This window comes from Notolabrus celidotus, chromosome 11 (genome assembly GCF_009762535.1).
Source record: "Notolabrus celidotus isolate fNotCel1 chromosome 11, fNotCel1.pri, whole genome shotgun sequence".
NCBI classification, from domain to species: Eukaryota; Metazoa; Chordata; class Actinopteri; order Labriformes; family Labridae; genus Notolabrus; species Notolabrus celidotus.
This window is the reverse complement of record NC_048282.1, coordinates 29960167-29978392: the sequence shown is the minus strand read 5'-3', so window position 1 is coordinate 29978392 and position 18226 is coordinate 29960167. Positions and strand designations below refer to the sequence as shown.

General features: G+C 41.3%; 1 protein-coding gene across 1 annotated transcript; it reads left to right on the top strand.

Annotated features, from left to right (window-relative positions):
* The first annotated feature begins 1275 nt into the window (after positions 1–1275).
* On the top strand, positions 1276–15110 carry LOC117821064 (protein SOGA1-like). Its single transcript, XM_034695086.1, has 9 exons — positions 1276–2076; positions 4171–4395; positions 5433–5591; positions 8337–8408; positions 8523–9710; positions 9795–9914; positions 11850–11899; positions 11985–13164; positions 14550–15110. The coding sequence occupies exons 1-9, from the start codon at positions 1447–1449 to the stop codon at positions 14703–14705; spliced, it is 3780 nt and encodes a 1259-aa protein (XP_034550977.1). The 5' UTR covers positions 1276–1446; the 3' UTR covers positions 14706–15110.
* The last annotated feature ends 3116 nt before the right edge of the window (positions 15111–18226 follow it).

Below are 18226 nucleotides of genomic sequence, written 5' to 3'. Positions count from 1 at the left end.
AGCAATCACAAGTTCCTGTGTGTTGAACCTCCTTCTTTTGTGTCCAATGAGTGGACAGATCTGAAGAAAACATCGGAGACAAGGACAAGCAATGACAGGATGTTTGAAAAAAGAGAGAAAGATGACTCCTATCTGGTTATAAAAATTTTAATTATTATTTGTGTACTTTTTTTGTTCATAAAGCAGAGTCTGGTGCCTTATAATGAGCCGAAACACGTTATGACAATGCTCTAGGGGGCTAAGCTTGTGATGCTGTCTTACCACCAGGTGGCAGCTTTACACCTCAGAACGATCAACCCCCCAGGTTTATATTCTACAATCAATGGTTGACCCAAAAAATGACTGCTTTTAATGATTTAGAAATAAAAAATCAATTCAATATAGTCAATATCTTGAACCTAATACGAATACGAGGTGTGCTTCTGACCTCTTGGCTTGGCCCTTCTCGTGAAAGAGGTCTGAATGGGTTATCTGCTTTAATAATGGTTAAATTAATTAAAAAAAATAACTGAGACAGTTGTGGACCTGAACTTCTTTTATTTGAAGTTAAGTATCAGTGATTTTTTTTCTGACTTACTTTTTTTATACAGTAATCTTTATAATAATTATGATTTTTATGATTTATAATAATTAACCATCACACCTTCTCATCATGTTTATATCTTCCCCTCAACTTACATGCCCCAATTTACAGTTTCATCTCCAAACACATCATCTTTAATGCTCACATTACCTATCATCCATAACTGTATTCATATTCTGTTTAGCAAAGAGGAATATAGTAAATCGGTCAGTTATATTGTAGGTCTAATTTTAAAATCAACACAAGCCTTCATAACATCAGCAAAATGAGCAAAGGTCCCAACCTGGACCAGTCAGCCAATGGTCAGCCATTAGATCATGGGCACCACAGGCCACACCCTTGACACGCCCCTGATGTCTGATGTGTATAAATTAATGGAAGGTGGGAGATTGTTATAGAAATATCTCTCAACTAAAAACAATCTCTTGGAGTATTTTTTTCTAATTTTGTATTTTCCATCGCAGAATACGTCGTTTTGTCATTTTATATCACTTCATCTTTAGTTTTTCGTCAAGTTTTGAAAATGTTAAATTGTGGAAAACAAATTCTTCAAGTTGTGAGGATAAAAGTAATTGCATAGGATTTTCGAAAAAGTGAATGTCATGGTTTTATTTTGGAGATAATGACCGGAAGTCATTAACAAACTGAGTTACTCAGCCTGTCTGTCTCCTCCTCTGCTCTGCGTGCATTTTGGAAGAGTTTCAGTTTTGAGGATGGAGAGCGACCAGTCAGATGTCCTCACTGAGCTGTGAGCTACAGACTTTATAGCATATTCGTGGGATCATTATGACCAACTTCAACTGAAAAAAGCTACACTTTTATTTACATTTTATTACTTTAATCAGTGGAGGACAAAAGTCAGAATGAGCAGAGACGGAGATAAGAGCGCAAAGACAGTCCTCAGGAGCCAGAAACAAGCCAGGACGCAGCAGCAGGTTTCTGTCCCGAAGAAGAAGAAGGACCCGTCTCCTAAGGATGAAATCTCCAAAGACTCACAGTTAGGAAACGACAGCAGCAAGGAGATTAAATCAGCGGGAGTGCAGGGGAAACGAGCAGGGAAAGTGTCTGCAGGTGCCACGCTGGAGGGTCAGAAGAGCCCCACTGCGCAGAGGAAACTCTCCGACGCCAGTAACGCTTCAGAGGACCTAAGCAAAGACTCCGGCTGTCTGTCCGGGAAACTCTCTTCTGACAGCAGCTCAGAGATCTCAGACTACACCTCTGATAGCAACAAGCAGGAGTCTCCGAGCTGTGACAGTGAATTAAGCTGGACAGACGGAGGAGCTTATGTGAGGCCGGACAGCGAGGGCGCTGGAGACGCAAAACCGTGCGTAAAGGCATCGAGGGATCCGTGCGCCCTCCAGCCGGATGCTGCTGGAGGAGGAATCCGTTTGTTTGACTCCTCGGGGACGTTTTTCGAACTCATGATGGGGGAGACGACCGATGATCTCGTCAGGGAGGTGGAAGATCTGAGATCAGAGAACGAGTATTTAAAAGTAAGTGTAATTAACTTTGATCTAAATTACTTGATCGAATATGTAGTATGTAGTTTGCATGATATCCGTGTCGCTTATATCTTATTTCCTACATATTTGCATGTTGGTTTGTGTGTTTTTTCATTGTGAGATCTATAAGAAGCCTTCAGACATGCACTCCAGAGGGATTTTCAGTAAATGCTCCTGTCAGTCTTCATTAGAGAAGGCAGGACGAGTGAAGGGGAGCTCTCGGGCACGATTCATAAGTCAAGAGTCACACACTGGTGACATGTGCGAGACTAAGCATTAAAACCAAGTCAACACCGTCAGAGCTTGCTGTAATGATAGCTTTTAACACATTGACTGTGGGGATGGATTTGCTCTCGTCACTGGTGCACTACAAATATAAGAAGTTACTCTATGACTGACAGCACATTCATGTAATTACTGCATTTACTTGGGTAGTAATTTTATATCTGCACTGTGTGAGCAAAGGAAACAGCTGCCTCCCCTTAAAGAGGGTTGGACATTTTTTTTTGGTGTTTTTGTCACTGAAGCATTAATATGCACATTAGAGAAGTCAAATATGTGGTAAGTAATTGAACAAAACCAATAATCAGAATCTCAAAGTCTTAACAGCAGGTTCTGATAACTGCCTGAAAAATGTGGGTCCTCCATTTACCAGGATGTAGGGTGTCATTTTCATTATTCCCACTTGATTACAGCACTCTGACATCAGCGAGGTGATTTCACCATTTTCACACTTGAAGTCTTAAGCATTACCTGATGCTGACTCAAGTAACCAGTGAGTCATCACACCTGGTGCTATCAGCCTTTAATTCGCTTCACCTTTTCACATGTGTACTACCTCAAATACTTCAACAGGCTTGATGTCTAAATCTATTAAAAAAATCCATACTTCAATCAATACTGATGTCCCTTTATGACTTACAAATTAAAATAAGGTCATCAGCATAACATTTACTTTCTAAGTAGTTATTTTTCACGCCTGAACCTTCAGTCACGGGGTAGGTGTCAGATGAAGTGTTGGCTCCAAAGGAGGTTTTTTTTAGAATAACTGTGCTAAATGTCGTGATTATTGATATTTGACTGATAAAGGTAAGCAGTATGAGAATTTCTTTAGCAGTACTACATGCACAGCACAAGATGAGGACGTAGACAATACATTGGTCCACAGGGGGCGCCAAAATCAGCATAAGCTGAAAATTCCTCATAGGATCCTTAAATTTACCATGGACTCAAAGGTGCCATCTTTAAAAAAATATCTGGAGTGTTATGTACTTTCAACAGCCTTAAAATAATCGGAAACTGTAAACATACCCGTAATAACCGAAAGGTGTATTTCAGTGTATATGGTTTTTCCAGGTCCTGAAATTAAAGCTCCTGGGAGCTCTGGTCAGTGTGGTACCTCTGATCTCTTTGCTAATCTTGTTCTGTACATGCCAAGGTTTTTATAACAAAAAACAACCCCCCTGCTTTCTTCTAACTGTCAAATTGAATGTTAAATATTTATCAAGAAAAATGTACAATAAGGATGTTTCTTCAACACTCTCTAAATCGTGTTGTATGACACCTACCCCCTCGCAACGGCTACAGGCATTAAAAAATACTATTTAGAAATCATCAGTCTTGTTGCTCATGGTTTCTTTAGCTTTTGTAGGTCAGAAAGAAGCATTAGTGTTGCTTTCAGTCTGTTTCATTCTGGTGCTCACTCACTAACATGAGCTTTAAATAAAAAAGACAAATTTATTACTAAACTGAAATGAACTCCATCTACAAGTGTGGAAACTGTCTCCTGGGAGTGTTTTTGATTTTGGCAAATTAACCAAGGCTGGTTATTTATTGATTGCTGACATATTTTGTTAGATAAAGTCTGTTGGTCATGGTGTGTAACTTTTTTTGCAGCTGTGTAGAGCAGGGCTTTGTATCTCATTGGGAATATTCCTGGTAAAATAAAGATTGAATAGAAATACAAATAAATAAAAGTATACACATATATAACAGCAGCTCAGCTTAGTTGACCTCAGAGGGTCTGATTAATGGATATTCATTTACTACAAAGACAGACAACTAAGTCTGTGTGTTTTTTGGCAGGATGAGGTGGAGGAGCTCCGCTGTGAGATGCTGGAGATGCGTGACATGTTCCAGGAGGAGGAGGTGTACCAGCTGCAGGAGCTGCGGCTGCAGCTGGAGCAGGCCAACAAGACCTGTCGCATCCTGCAGTACCGTCTCCGCAAGGCCGAGCGCCGCAGCATCCGGGTGGCTCAGACAGGACAGGTGGACGGGGAGCTGGTCAGGAGCCTGGAGCATGATATCAAGGTCAGAGGTCACCTTCTCTTTCATTACAGTTACTCCTCCTCCATCTTTGTGCGTGTGTGTGCGATCATGTGGCCGTATAAAAACTCTCTAACCAACCACATCCAGTAAAAGCTCCTTCTCGAAAATTGGCTTTTGACTGAATCACAGCTGCTCCAGTTTACAACATCAAAGTGAACATTTTCTGTCAGTTCCTCTAAACTTTTCCTCGTTCCCGCTCTCTGAACAGTGATTGTGTTGTTGAGACACGCTGAAGGAGGCAGTCTGAGTCATGACTGCTCACCGTGCTGTTAAAACCTCCATGCTGGTTTTTTTTAGCACCACAACAGTTTCATTAGTTCAAATGTCTTCATCATGCTTCCTGTTTGTATTTTTGTTATAAAATGGGGTAATTATGTGGTGAGTTGTTCTCAGTGAGCACAAAAGCACCGTAATCTTAATCAGAGTCCTGGCAGGTCACTAAATGAGACTCTGTGGTGGCAGGGCGAGCTGGGCTGTGTGTGGTGGTGTTAAATTCCCAAAAGCCTCACTCCCCTCTCTCCCCCCTCTAACCCCAATCCACTCATGAATTCCTGTCACAAGCTTTTCCCTGTAAAGTCTCTCAGATTTTTCCAGACCAACTGCTGTAAGAAAAAAAAAAACATGCTGCAGTCACAAAACAATGTCCATGAAAACATCAAGGACCATCAAGGACTTACCTTGTGTGGTTGTGGCTACAGAAGAATTACTGAGCGGCTGAGGGGTTTTGAAAGGTTTTTAATGTTTCTTGTTAAAATGTTGATCCAAGGTTAAAACTACAAAACCCGATCTAAACCAGAAAGAGTTCCCAAACAAGATCAAAGACACACATCTCTGCTACAAAGAGGTACTGGAGAAAACAGGGACAGAAAGGGACCCAAAGCTCCCACAAAGAAACACAGAACAAAAGCCTGTGTCATGTAAGAGGGATGGTGGATGTTTACATGCCTGTGCTCCAGGCCCACATACAGCTCGTCGGTGACTGGAGCTTCAATGACCTGTTGAATTTGCTTTGTCTTCAGGTTGCAAAGAGCGTCTCCCTGCGGCTGTACAACGAGCTGGAGGTTGTGCAGAAGAAGAACGCCCAGCTGGAGTGGGAAAATGAGGCACTGCGGGAGAAGACACAGGAACAAGAAGTGGCCAAACAGGTGTTACAAGCGGAGATGGACAAAGCTAGAGAGGTGAGATATTAAAGCAGAACAATATGCTTAAAAGTAATCCTGCCTCTAGGCCATGAATTTTTTTTTTTATATCGTCGTGTCAGTTGGATTTGGGAGTCACTATGCAGAACTTTGTATGTGCAAAGGCTGTGCAGGTAAGGAAATACATTACAGTTTCCAATACAATACGATAAGATATGATACAACACGGTTTGATTTGAGACTAAATAACACTGCATTTTATATGATACAATACAATACTGTGCGATACAATATGATACGATACGATACGATACGATACTATATCATACGATGGGATAAGAAGCAATACAGCACAACATGATACGATACCTTACAATATGATACGATCAATGGATTCAATAAAATACAATATGATACAGTACAATAAGATAAGATAAGATGAGATAAGGTAAGGTACAATATGATTGGATGGGATTAGATACAATATGATGGGATACAACACAATACAATACAACACGATACGATATCATATGATAGGATACATAGTATTACGACAAGATACAATAAGTTACAATACGATACGATCAGTGGATACAATATGATACAATACAATTAGATAAGATAAGATAAGATAAGGTACAATACGATACAATACGATACAATACGATATGATGGTTTTACAACATAATACAACACGATACGATACGACACAACATGATACGATATCATATGATGGGATACGAAGCATTACGACACGATACGATATGTTACAATACGATACGATCAATGGATACAGTATGATACAATACAATAAGATAAGATAAGTTACAATATGATGAGATAGGATAGTATACAATACGATACAATACGATACAATACGATACAATACGATACAATACGATACAATACGATACGATGAAACACGATACGATGAAACACGATACGATGAAACACGATACGATGAAACACGATACGATGAAACACGATATGATATGATATGAAACGCCATAATATGACACGCTACAATACAATATGATTAGATAAGATAAGATAAGATATGATATGATATGATATTATATGATATTATATGATATGATATGCCGCAATACGACACGTTACAATACGATACGATACGATTAGATAAGATATGATGGGATATGATATTATATGATATTATATGATATTATATGATATGATATGCCACAATACGACACGTTACAATACAATACGATACAGTGCTTCAATGTCTTACGGAGATGTTGAAGATAGGTCGTGATATTTCAGCTCCACACATCCAATACGCAATCAAAGAAATGTTTTGTTTGTTGTTTTTTTATGTATGCAACATCTTTTTGCATCTTTTTTTATTTGAAGTGAAAACTTTGAATGTTTGAGATGTTCTTCCAACAACTTCATAGTTTGTCATTTAGATTTCTTCATGGAACCATTTTGAGGAGCTAGTTTTCTAAGAGGAGTGTAATTCTTCTTCTCAAATCTTCAGTACATCAGTCAGTTTTTATAAAATCATCAACCTAAATCTTGACAGAAACATAGTCCTCCATCACTCTGCTCAGGAATCTGTCGCCACACTTCTGCTGCTTCACAGCTGCACCCATCCCGGACAGTTGTCCCTCATGAAGTCAGGTGACACATGACCCTGGTGCAGCTCAATGATATGAGAGGAGGAGGGCAAGGCTAGCAGCTGCCTGGTGCCAGGGCGGGGTAAAGCAGCCTGGTATGCTGGAGTCTGAACCCCAGGCACAGCTGATATCCTCAGCTGAGCGGACGGAGAAAAGAGAGCAAGAGATTACAAAAATAGAATCTCTCTCTCATGCTTTCCCCCTTTCTGCTTTTATTAAGCTAGGCTAAATATGGATCAGTGTGTATTTTGGCATTCATAAAGGCGGGTGTTTGTGCACTGGCATACTGACCTACAACTATCTCCTGCATATTTGCTTTTGTCAAACAGTGGATAGCACACCCTGACAGATTGAATTTCCAGTCCACCTTTTGTTCTTGTGGCCTTCTTCTGCCTTTGTGACTCCTGTAATAACGATCTTGCACTTCTAATCCAGGATTCGGTGCTCTGGCATGAGCTCAATCTGGGCTACTCATCAGAGACAGCTGCTAGTCCCTTTGATCCCAACAGGGAAATCCACTTAGATTACCTAATCTAGCAGCGCAAAGCATAGTGTGGATCCATGTGAGGAAGAGAGAACCTTTTCACGGACTGCAGAAAGTAAAGCTGTATTTTCTGTAAAGCTGATGGTATCAAAATTCCAAAACCCTCTGGAAACCCTCTATGAAGAGCTCAAAACTACAAAAAATATGTTCAGCTTGAAATGCAACATAATTTCCTGCAATTTTAAGGAACAGTTCTTACTCATTTGACTTTTTAGGCCACATCATACAGTTTCTATGCATCCTACAGGCCCACTGGCCTTATCCCTGCGAGTGGCTCCTTCTTTTTCCTACTTCTAGCTGCAGAAGATGACTATTATTAACACAGTGACATCCTGTCTAGTGTCTAGAAGCGAGACAATGCTGCCAGACAGACGCAGACATTCCTCTCGTGCTCAGACTCAACAAAGAAACTCGGTCATGTAGAGAGGGGAAGACTCAATCAGGAGAAAAGAGTTAGGATCAAATCACACAATGAACAGTAGCGGAATTTTATGCATCTCTGAAAGAACGAAAAAGGCATTAGGAAAATAAAAAGTTGCTCTGTTTATGTCTTTCTGCCCAGTTGATTTACGCCTTTTGTTACGCCATGTTTTTCTCCAGGGCTCCCTGAAAAAGAGGAGCATCCGATCCTCCGTGAGTAAGGCTGAGAAAAGGCTCTCTCAACAGATCGAGGTTTGAAATGTTTGTTACTCACATCAGTTTTTAAATGTTGCTTCACCTGAGACATCTTAAAGGTCACTTCTTCATTGTCCTCACCTGAGTGTCTCATGTTTTTGTCCCTCAAAGGATGACAGTGCTGATCTGAGGTGCCAACTCCACTTTGCCAAAGAGGAGTTAACTCTCATGTGCAAGAAGCTCACCAAATTGGTTTCAGAGAGTGAGGCGATGAGAGAAGAGCTGGCCAAATACCGCTCAGCCTATGGTGATCTGGACGCCAGCCAGTTTCCCGAAGGCAAACGACACTCTGCTCGTGCCAGGGAGGCAGAGGTCAAAGTTCACCTCAAACTGGTGGAAGAAGAAGCCACGCTCCTGAGCCGACGCATTGTTGAACTCGAGGTGGAGAACCGTGGACTGCGGACAGAAATGAGCGACCTGAGGGAGAAAACTGGAAAAGGAGGGGAAGAGGAAGAAGAAGAGAATCGGGATGTGTGTGAGGAAAACCTGGTAGCTTCTACGCAGGTGAAGGAGAGAGAAGGAAGAGAGCAAAGTGTGAAAAAAGGATGCAAAACATATAAGAAGTGTCAAGAAAAGAATGCAGAAAAAAGTAAAAGTAATGTTGAGAAATCCCAGCGAGACAATCAATCACGGACTGAGAGGACAATGACTGCTTGTAAGATAACCCAAGAGGGACCAGTGGGTGGGAAGTGTGACCCTTCAGACACTCCTGAGAGTGAAAACAAGAAACCTGATGGAGGTTTTAAAGGTATGACGATGAAAGACTATGAAGCTCTTCTGGCTCTCAGAGATCATTCCTGCATTTTAAGTTCGGCCATCCAGCTCTTGATGGCTCCAACAAAAAATGGCCACTCCTCATCTCCCTCAAGTGCTTTCACCTCTCCAACAGAGGACTCAAACAGCAAGGCGCAGAAGTCATCTCCACCAGGGCCTTTGAACGAGGCTCTGGAGCTACTTCAGGCCATGCTTCTGACTTTCATAGGGAGACTGGAGACTCTTCTTACAGGAGAAGATTCAGACAAACTCTGTGTTCACACAGACAGACATGTGTTGGAATCCAACGCTTTCTCTTTTCTGTCTGGAGATCATGACACTCATTCTCTGAGTAAGCAGGTGGATGCTGAAGATCTATGCACCACAGAGGTTAAAGAGAAGGAAAAACAAACCGGACAAGGACCTTCCACGCAGTTGGACCTCGTTAGCAGCTGCAGGGACCCAAAAATGCGCCTTACGTTACAGATTCTGTGGATCCTGCATCAGTGGTGTCAAACCAAAGGATCCAGGCTTGAGGGGAAAGAGGTAAGCGTTGCACAAACTGGTTGGTTTTTTAAAATCAAATAACTCAACTGAAATCTCTAAATATGTCTGTTTGTTTCTCTTCAGGGTAAAGACAAAACCATGTCTGTGCTGCATGGATTGTTGCAAAACATCAGCACAGAGCTCCAGGGTGATCCGATGGACTTTGGCAGTCAAGCCAAGGCCACACAAGGCAAGGCATCTGAGGTAAGGATGAGGTGTTTTCCTTTCAAGCATGTGCCCCCCCCCCCTGCTGTGTGTGAGTCTGTGTGATACAGCAGGAAGACTTCACCATGATCTGTCTCCCTGGTCACAAGTGGTCGTCGTGACTCTGGGTTTAACAGTCGTCATGAAAAGACTCATGCCAGAGTATTTGGGCTAATCTCTTGTAAGGGCTGCAGCCAAACAGGACACTAATTTTCAAATCTACTGCATGAAAACACACAGCTGATCCAGAGCATTGTCCTGACCTGCATGGATGAATGTTTTTCAGAGATGCAGCCCTTTATGCTGCTGCTTCCACCATGTTGGTCAGATGCAGAGAAAAAGGCAGTTTTATCGCACATCAGATAATCAGACATTTGAGTCGGCGCCACTGAACTGTTGATGCGTCTTTTGCACAGCATGGCTGAAGATTTGCTTTGAGGAGACGGATTTATTTCTTTAATGGTTGTTTTCCTCTTTATCCTGCTGGCTAGACAGTAATCCCTCCTCCCCTCAGAGGCACGAAAAGAGCAAAACTGAGAGTCTTCTACAGCCGTGCTAGAAACTGTCAGACTAACAAACTGGGATGCTTTGATTTAAATCCTAACGTTAGCGTCCTTGCATCACAGTTCAAATATGCTGATGCAGCACAGTAAATAGTAGTTTACCAGAATTTACTTTTTTTTTTTTTTTTTACAAATATCTGATCAAGATGGTGGGTTCATCCACTGTGATGTAACCCAGTGGTTGGTGTACTTATGTCTGTCGATGTGTTGGTTTTCTCGGACCAAAAATGCCCAAATTAGGACAAGAGGGTAAACCTTCAGTGTTTTCAAAGAATTAGCACAATTATCAAAGCTTTGCAGTTTATGCAATTTATTATCTGGCTACTTAGGTTATCAACAACAGGGTTTCCCACAGCTTTAGATTCCATTTGTAGCGGTGGCTGACAATAGTTGTTGGTCTAGAACAAGCGGCAACCTCCGGTCTAAAAATATGAGTCCAATGCGGAAGTGCTAAAAACTGCAGTTCATCAAGGATCCGCTTGAGGCTGGCTCCTGAAGTATCAGAAACCACATACACACCAATTCAAAAAAGCAGATCATTACAGCAGAAATAAACATGTTTACAGCCTGGTACAAAAGACGAGTGTAGTCTGGATAGCTCATTTCTCGATCGGCACACACTGTAAGGGGGCGGATTTTTTTCTAATGCAGCAATTTCAAAGATATTGAGATTTCAATTCTTCCAATGAGAGGCACAGCTGACTTGATTGACAGGCGGGAACACTGTAGCTGTTGGCTAGGAGGCTCAAAGCCCGCCTCTTTACATCACAATCGCTCGACAGCAGCAATATGGCTCCCGCTGATGATTGGCCTCAAAACAGCGCTTCAGAAACAGATGGTTACGTCACGGATACTTTGTCCATATTTTATACAGTCTATGGAAGCAACACGGGTGCCTCACATAAACTGTCATTACACTGTTATTCCATGTTACTAATGTGTTATTAAGCTGGTTATTGTGTCACAATGCAAAACATCTTAATCCTTACACAGCTACCTCTGTAAATTGAAAGCTGTTGCATTAGAATCTTTCACATTTGCACCTCCCATCTTACATAATGAAAGCACAACTTCATGGTTTTGCTACAGATAAAGTAAAGGGATTGATAATGTTATTAGAATAAGTAAAGGAGTATTCTAAACTTGTTGAGATTTTCACTTTAAACTACATCATGCTGGTGCTAGATTAAACATCAGGGTTTCACCAAAGCGTTAAAACTCATCATCAACGAGAAAATCTTGGAAAACGATGGCAGTTCTTCTGATCCATTGAGCTTACAGTCTTCAAACCGGTTCTGGGTCTACAGGTGAATATCATTGTCAAGAGTTAGTTTCTGTTTAATGACAAATGTTGGTTCTTCTCTTTGTTCAGTGTGCCATCAGCAGCATCTTCAGTGACAAACGCCGCTCTGAAGCTAACAGGTCAGTGTTTTCTCCACATTTTGTCTTCTTTTTTTCTCTGAAGTGTCTTTAGTCATGAATCACTCATCACCTGCTGTTCCCACAGAACTTACAGCTCGACTTGGAGAAGGCGGCGGTTTCCTTCACACGGCTGTAAAAGGAAGAACTGGTGCTATGTGTGTCAAGATGCTGCCCAGCTGGACAGAGAGGACCCGGTTAAGACGTGGGACCATCTAATCATGCCGCCCAGCTTCCCTGATCTCGACTTTGAGCAGATGTTCCTGGAGAGGAGCCACACCGCCCCAGAGAGGTCAGCCTTTCGCATCTACTACAGCCCTCCGTCCGCTCGCAGGGTCCAGCTGGCTCAGCTGAAGCAAAGCCCTGTCACAGACAGAGAATCCTTCAACTCAGCCTCTCCCTGGTGCACGCCGCCGACCTCCTTCTCTCAGCTCTGTCTGGGCTCGGCTAATAACTTGAGCGATGACATGAAAGAAATGACGGCCAGCTGGAAGCAGGCGTTTCAGAGTGGTTCACAGGAGGTGAGAGGGAGACTTCAAGGGAGGCCAAAGGAGGGAGTCTGCTCATGTGCTCAGACCCCCATGAAGCCTCAGATGGTGAGTGTAGCTCTGCAGACAGAAGGGACACAAGGGTCAGTAACCACAAGAAGCAGTCCATCCCGAATCCGGAGCCCTGCCCTGGTCTCTTCTCGCTCTCACCATATCTCCACCTCACTGGACAGCTCACCAAGCAGAGTGGAGAGGTCCAGATCCTCACCTAAACTGTACCGCAGACACTCTGCATCCAGTGCATCTTCTCCTCCATCATCCACTAACATGAGCTCCTCCTCCTCAACCCAGTCTACCACCAGAGACCGAGCACTTTGGAATCTGGCTCACCAAAGCAACACCGGCCTCTCGTGGACCCGACAGACCAGCCTCAGAGGACAGAACCAGAGTTCTGTGAGCAGCACAAAGCCGCCCAGCAAACCTGCGGGAGCCAATCGTTACGGCATGGTCACAGAGTTCCTGCGCAGGGTGAGCGGCCGAGCAGATAAACCAGCTCCGGGGTCCGGGCAGAAGATGAAGAGCGGGCTGAAGACTCTGGAACGTGTTCCAACAAGGCCTCCAGCTGCTCCGCTGCACAGGAACGACAGCGTGACGCGGATTGTCAACCAGAGGTTCATGAAACAGAGAGAGGAGGCCGGTCGGGCTCAGAAGGAGGAGAAGGGAGGCAGCTTGAGCCAGAGTGTCCGACACAGCCAGAGCCAGAGTACCACCACCTCAGAGGTGAGTGCAACAAACAACCTGTGTATGACTTTTACAGTGCTGATATCTGAAAAACACACCAGCTTCTGATATAGCATGTGTTCAACAAAGTGGACAAATGAACAGAAACACCATCACTGATCATCTACAATAATTCATTTCATAAGCAGACAACATGTAGAGATGTCAGAGTATGAAATACACAGGCATGTAGCATTAAATCTGCATCAGTCATGTCCCATTTAGCTGTGTCATCCAGGGTCATGGTAGTGTGCCTGTCTCACTGTTGCTGTCATGGCTTTACTTGAACACCTGCATAAAACAGAGAGCGACACTTTGGATTTTTTTACTGTGACGATTTAAAAGATCTGCTTGAAAACTGTCATATTTAAGGAGCATGAATGAAGAGCTCATTTCAGTCTATTTGGAAAGTTATAATACAAGTTCTGCTGCTATTGACAAGTACACTCTGCCTTTATTGATGTGACATTAGTACTTAAGTAGCTCTCCTGAAACAACCCAAGACATGAAATATGTGCAGCCGAACTTAAGTAGCATGATCTTAATGAAACACTGTCTTTAAAACCTAATTGTGCCTTTATTGTATACGATGAACCTTCAGCTCTGATATTTCTAAGTAGATTTAGTAATTTAATTGGGTGGTTTTATGCCTTTATTCAGAGAGAGGATCGGACAGTGTAAAGAGTGGCAAACTGGAAGAGAGAGTGGGGAATGACATGAGGCAAATCTGGGCGACTGCTTTGAGGACTTTAGCTTCTGTCCATGGGGCACATGAGTTTAACCACTAGGCCAATCTGGCGCCCTCGTACATTTTGTATTGATTTGTACTTTTGCCATAAAACATACTATGATCTGTAAACTAATGACATATCAATTAAGTTGGATTAAAATAGAGATCATGCAATCTGCATCATTTTTTGAGATTTCCAAATAAACAAATATTGGAGCTCACAGGTGAGAATCCTGTTGAATCAGATCCTCCTGAATATGAGCTCTAGTTCTACAGTGACAAGTACATTCATGAATGTATTTGGTAACAGAAAATTCATAGATAAGTTATGTACCAATCACTTTTATTTAACATTTGCTGGTTGAGGGTTCTCAGATGCTTTGGTTAGAAATGGATCATATTGACTTTTGGACTCTTTGTTGGACAAAACAAGTATCAGGTTCTGATTTTGAAACTTACAGGATTTCTTTTCTGACAGTTTTTGGACTAAATTATTATTTAGTAACCCACAAACCATTTCCCAAATTGTATAGTTAAATTAACGTTTGTAATAGAGCGAATAAACTCCAACAAACTGGAATCATACTCCACTTCTGTAACGTAATCTACTCTTTGTCAGTGTTTGTCTCATCTCACTCCTCTTTTCTTTAATCAGGAAGGAAACTACGACTGCAGCTCCAGCAGCACTTTGACTTTCTGCTTCTCCCGTCCTTCACGCTCCACACCAAGACAAACATCGAATCAGAGTAAACTCCCGCTCCACAGATACTCTCCGCCAGCGAGCGTGACTGGAGACTCCAGCTGTGAGTGAGCAGGAGGAGAATCAGCAGCTATAGTGATGCTTCAGGACAGCTGAAAGCAGTAACAGCCATGGATAAAGAATTTAAGATGTAATGTTCAAACGTAAACGCAGCTGTAAGGCAGGATGGTTGAACTGTGGGACAGTTTGTGGGATGTTGACAGAGGGAGCTGTGAGTGAATTTATAGCTAAACCTCAAGTTTTCTTAAGGTGCAATTCACACTCGTCTTCTGCAGACTGGCTTACTCTTCATTTCTATCACTTCAAACTCAAATCATATTTACAGTTTTTAAACATTATGTAAAACTAATTTTGCACTTGTATTCTGAATTTAAATTGTAATTATTTTATATATCTTTATGTTATTTTGTAGAGTATAACCTCATGTTGTATTGATTAAACTTCTTCAATCTGATCAAATTCTTTGTTGCTCTTGATTTATTCTTCTCTCTGTGAAGTCTGCAGGTTTGCTTGAAGCTGCAGAGACGTGTTGACGCTGCAGTATTAGCAGAACAGAGCTTCTGTCTGTTGCGTCACATGCTCAGAAAAGAAAAAGTAACCGCTAAGTAGTTAATAAGATAAGATTTCCTCTCGTGTCAGGAGCATCATCCCTCTCCCTCTTCCTCTCTGATTGTCTTGACTTTCACTGTCACTGACAACAACAGCTGACACATCACAGATTAGCACGTTGTTTGTATTTTAAATACACTGACATACACAGTTTTGATTCACAGGATGAGATAGAAGCACAGAATTCCTCAAAGCACATCAGCTGAGACACTTTGTCTCCACCTGCTGTGGTCAAGGACAGAGCGAGTGGGAGGAGGAGGTCACACAATCATGTGGTGTTATGTTTCTACTCTCCACACATGTTCATCATCTAATGTTACACACACACACACACACACACACACACACACACACACACACACACTGATCAATGTGGGTTAGCTCCCAGAGGACGGTTCTCTTTTCAATCATAACCCAGTTTAATAAAATATCAAGTTAGCCTGAACACAACACATTCCTGATTACAAGATAACCCCCTTTTTAAAGTCTGATTTAAAAAAATGATTGTAGAACAGTTTCAATTAAAACTAATAATTAAAAATATTTCAATTTCTAAATCTACCTTAAGAAGAAAAAACATTTCCTCAGGCCATAAAACATAAAACTTTTCAGTTTGGTGAAAAATTGTAGATTTATGGATTTGACTCATTAGGGTTGGTATTTAAAACTGACTTATAATACAACAACATATACTGTCTGCCTCCAATGAAGAGTAATTTTAAGTATAGAATAGGATAAAATGGATGTACTCAATTAAAGTACGAGAGGAATTTAGATATTGAAGTATATTTAGAAAGTATTAGTAAGCTCCTTACCTGGTCAAAAGGCTGAATTGCTCAGTATCATGTTGTATGCTGCTCGCCTTTCAATCCTGCAAGTCTGGCTTGATCTACATCCACCAACATCGTCAGTATGGTATGACACATTATTATCTATTGTTCCTTACGAGAGGTTATCAAATGTACTACGAGGAACCTTTGATGACTTTATCAAAAAGTGGTCCCCACTCAGTCAGTGTGTATTTTGGCACTGAGTGGTTATAAATTACCTGCATTGGAGATTTTTTAAAGCTTTTCTTTAAATTAATTATGTAATACTACAAAATTGCTCTGTTTTTAGTGTTTTTTTTCCTTTTTGTCTTTTTTTCCTTTTTGTGAAATAATTTGTATTTTCATATGTACAGTTCCTGACAAAAGTCTTGTCACTTATCCAAGTTTTAGGAACAACAAATAACAACTTTACTTGTAGTTGATCAATTGGAATCAGAAATGGCTCATCTGAAAGGCAAATCACACTAAAATATGTATATATATATTTTTTTACCAAAATATATTTTTTTATCATTTATTCAGTTTTTTCATTTAATTAGGACAGAAAGGTCAGATTTTGCTTGGACAAAAGTCTTGTCGCATACACAAATAACGTAGAAATTAAACATATACTTTACTTTGAATACACAAACATGCTACAATAACATCAGAACATAAAGTCATGGTGCCTTGGAAAAAATAATGAATATCTTGTATGACTCCTATGAGCTTGGAGGACTGCATCCATACGTCTTGGCAATGACTCAAATAACTTATTGACAAAGTCCTCTGGAATGGCAAAGAAAGAAGTCTTACAGGACTCCCAGAGTTCATCAAGATTCTTAGGTGTCATCCTCCAAACCTCCTCCTTCATCTTACCCCAGACATGCTAAATAATGTTCATGTCTGGTGACTGGGCAGGTCAATCCTGGAGCACCTTGACCTTCTTCGCTTTCAGGAACTTCAATGTGGAGGCTGAAGTATGAGAAAGAGCACCAGCCTGCTGCAGAATTTGCCCTCTCTTGTGGTTTGGAATGTAATGGGCAGCAAGAATGTCTTGATATTTCAGGCTGTTGATGTTGCCATCCACTCTGCAGATCTCTCACACACACCCCATACTGGATGTAGCCCCAAACCATTATTTTTTTCCCTCCACCAAACTTGACAGTTTTCTGGGTGAATCTTGGGTCCATGCGGGTTCCATCAGGTCTTCTGCAGTATTTGCAGCGATCGGGATGCAGTTCAGGCGATGATTCATCAGAAAAATCAACCTTCTGCCACTTTTCCACTATATCCTTATGTGACAAGACTTTTGTCAAGCAGGGTACTTATGCAGGGAAAGCAGTGCAAGAAGGGGGGGGGGATATAAATTGTATTAACTTTGATGTACCTCTTTCTGCTGATTGTCCTAATAGTGTAACATAACAGAAAATGTATTTCCAGCGCTCCTTACGGGACATGTCTGCTAAATGACATTATAACATCAACAGGTTATTGAACAACACAAATGCAGTACTCAATCTGACCTGAGGGGGCGCTGCAGCTGGAGCTCTCCCCTTTAGTCAGCTGAGTTTCTTCTTCAGTGACATTTGTTGATGCTAAATACGGAAGTGCCTCCAGTCACCCATATGTGTCTGTAAAATCAGATGTTTGAGGGAGATATTTGATATAAATCGAGTTTAAATGGAGTCTGTTTTCTCGAGGTTTGACTCTTATGACTTTGAGTCTGATCGGAGGTTTCAGGACGGACTGAAGAGTTTAAGCAGCAACAACAACAAGGACGAAAACAAGCTGCTGGACATGAAACTCTTCTTTTATAACAGGTTTTTGCTTCATATGTACTCAAACATATATGAGTTAGAGTGTAAAAATAACTGGGAATTAACTTACATGTATGAATTAAATTAGTTTAAGTAATGTCGAGACAATTTAGTTTTTTTCTGACATAACTGCAAACTTTTCTCTCACAAAATACTCTTTTTTTTGTTTAAATCCATTTTTTAAAAGCTTTTATTGTGTGTTTTCTGGGATCCCAGGATTAGCAAAGTCTTCTTTTTAAAAGGTTTTTTTTTTTTCTTTTTTTTTGCATGTTCGAAATAAAGACATCAAAAGGCTAAAATTATCCTGAGGGGCTTTTTTTTGCGTTAATTAGCA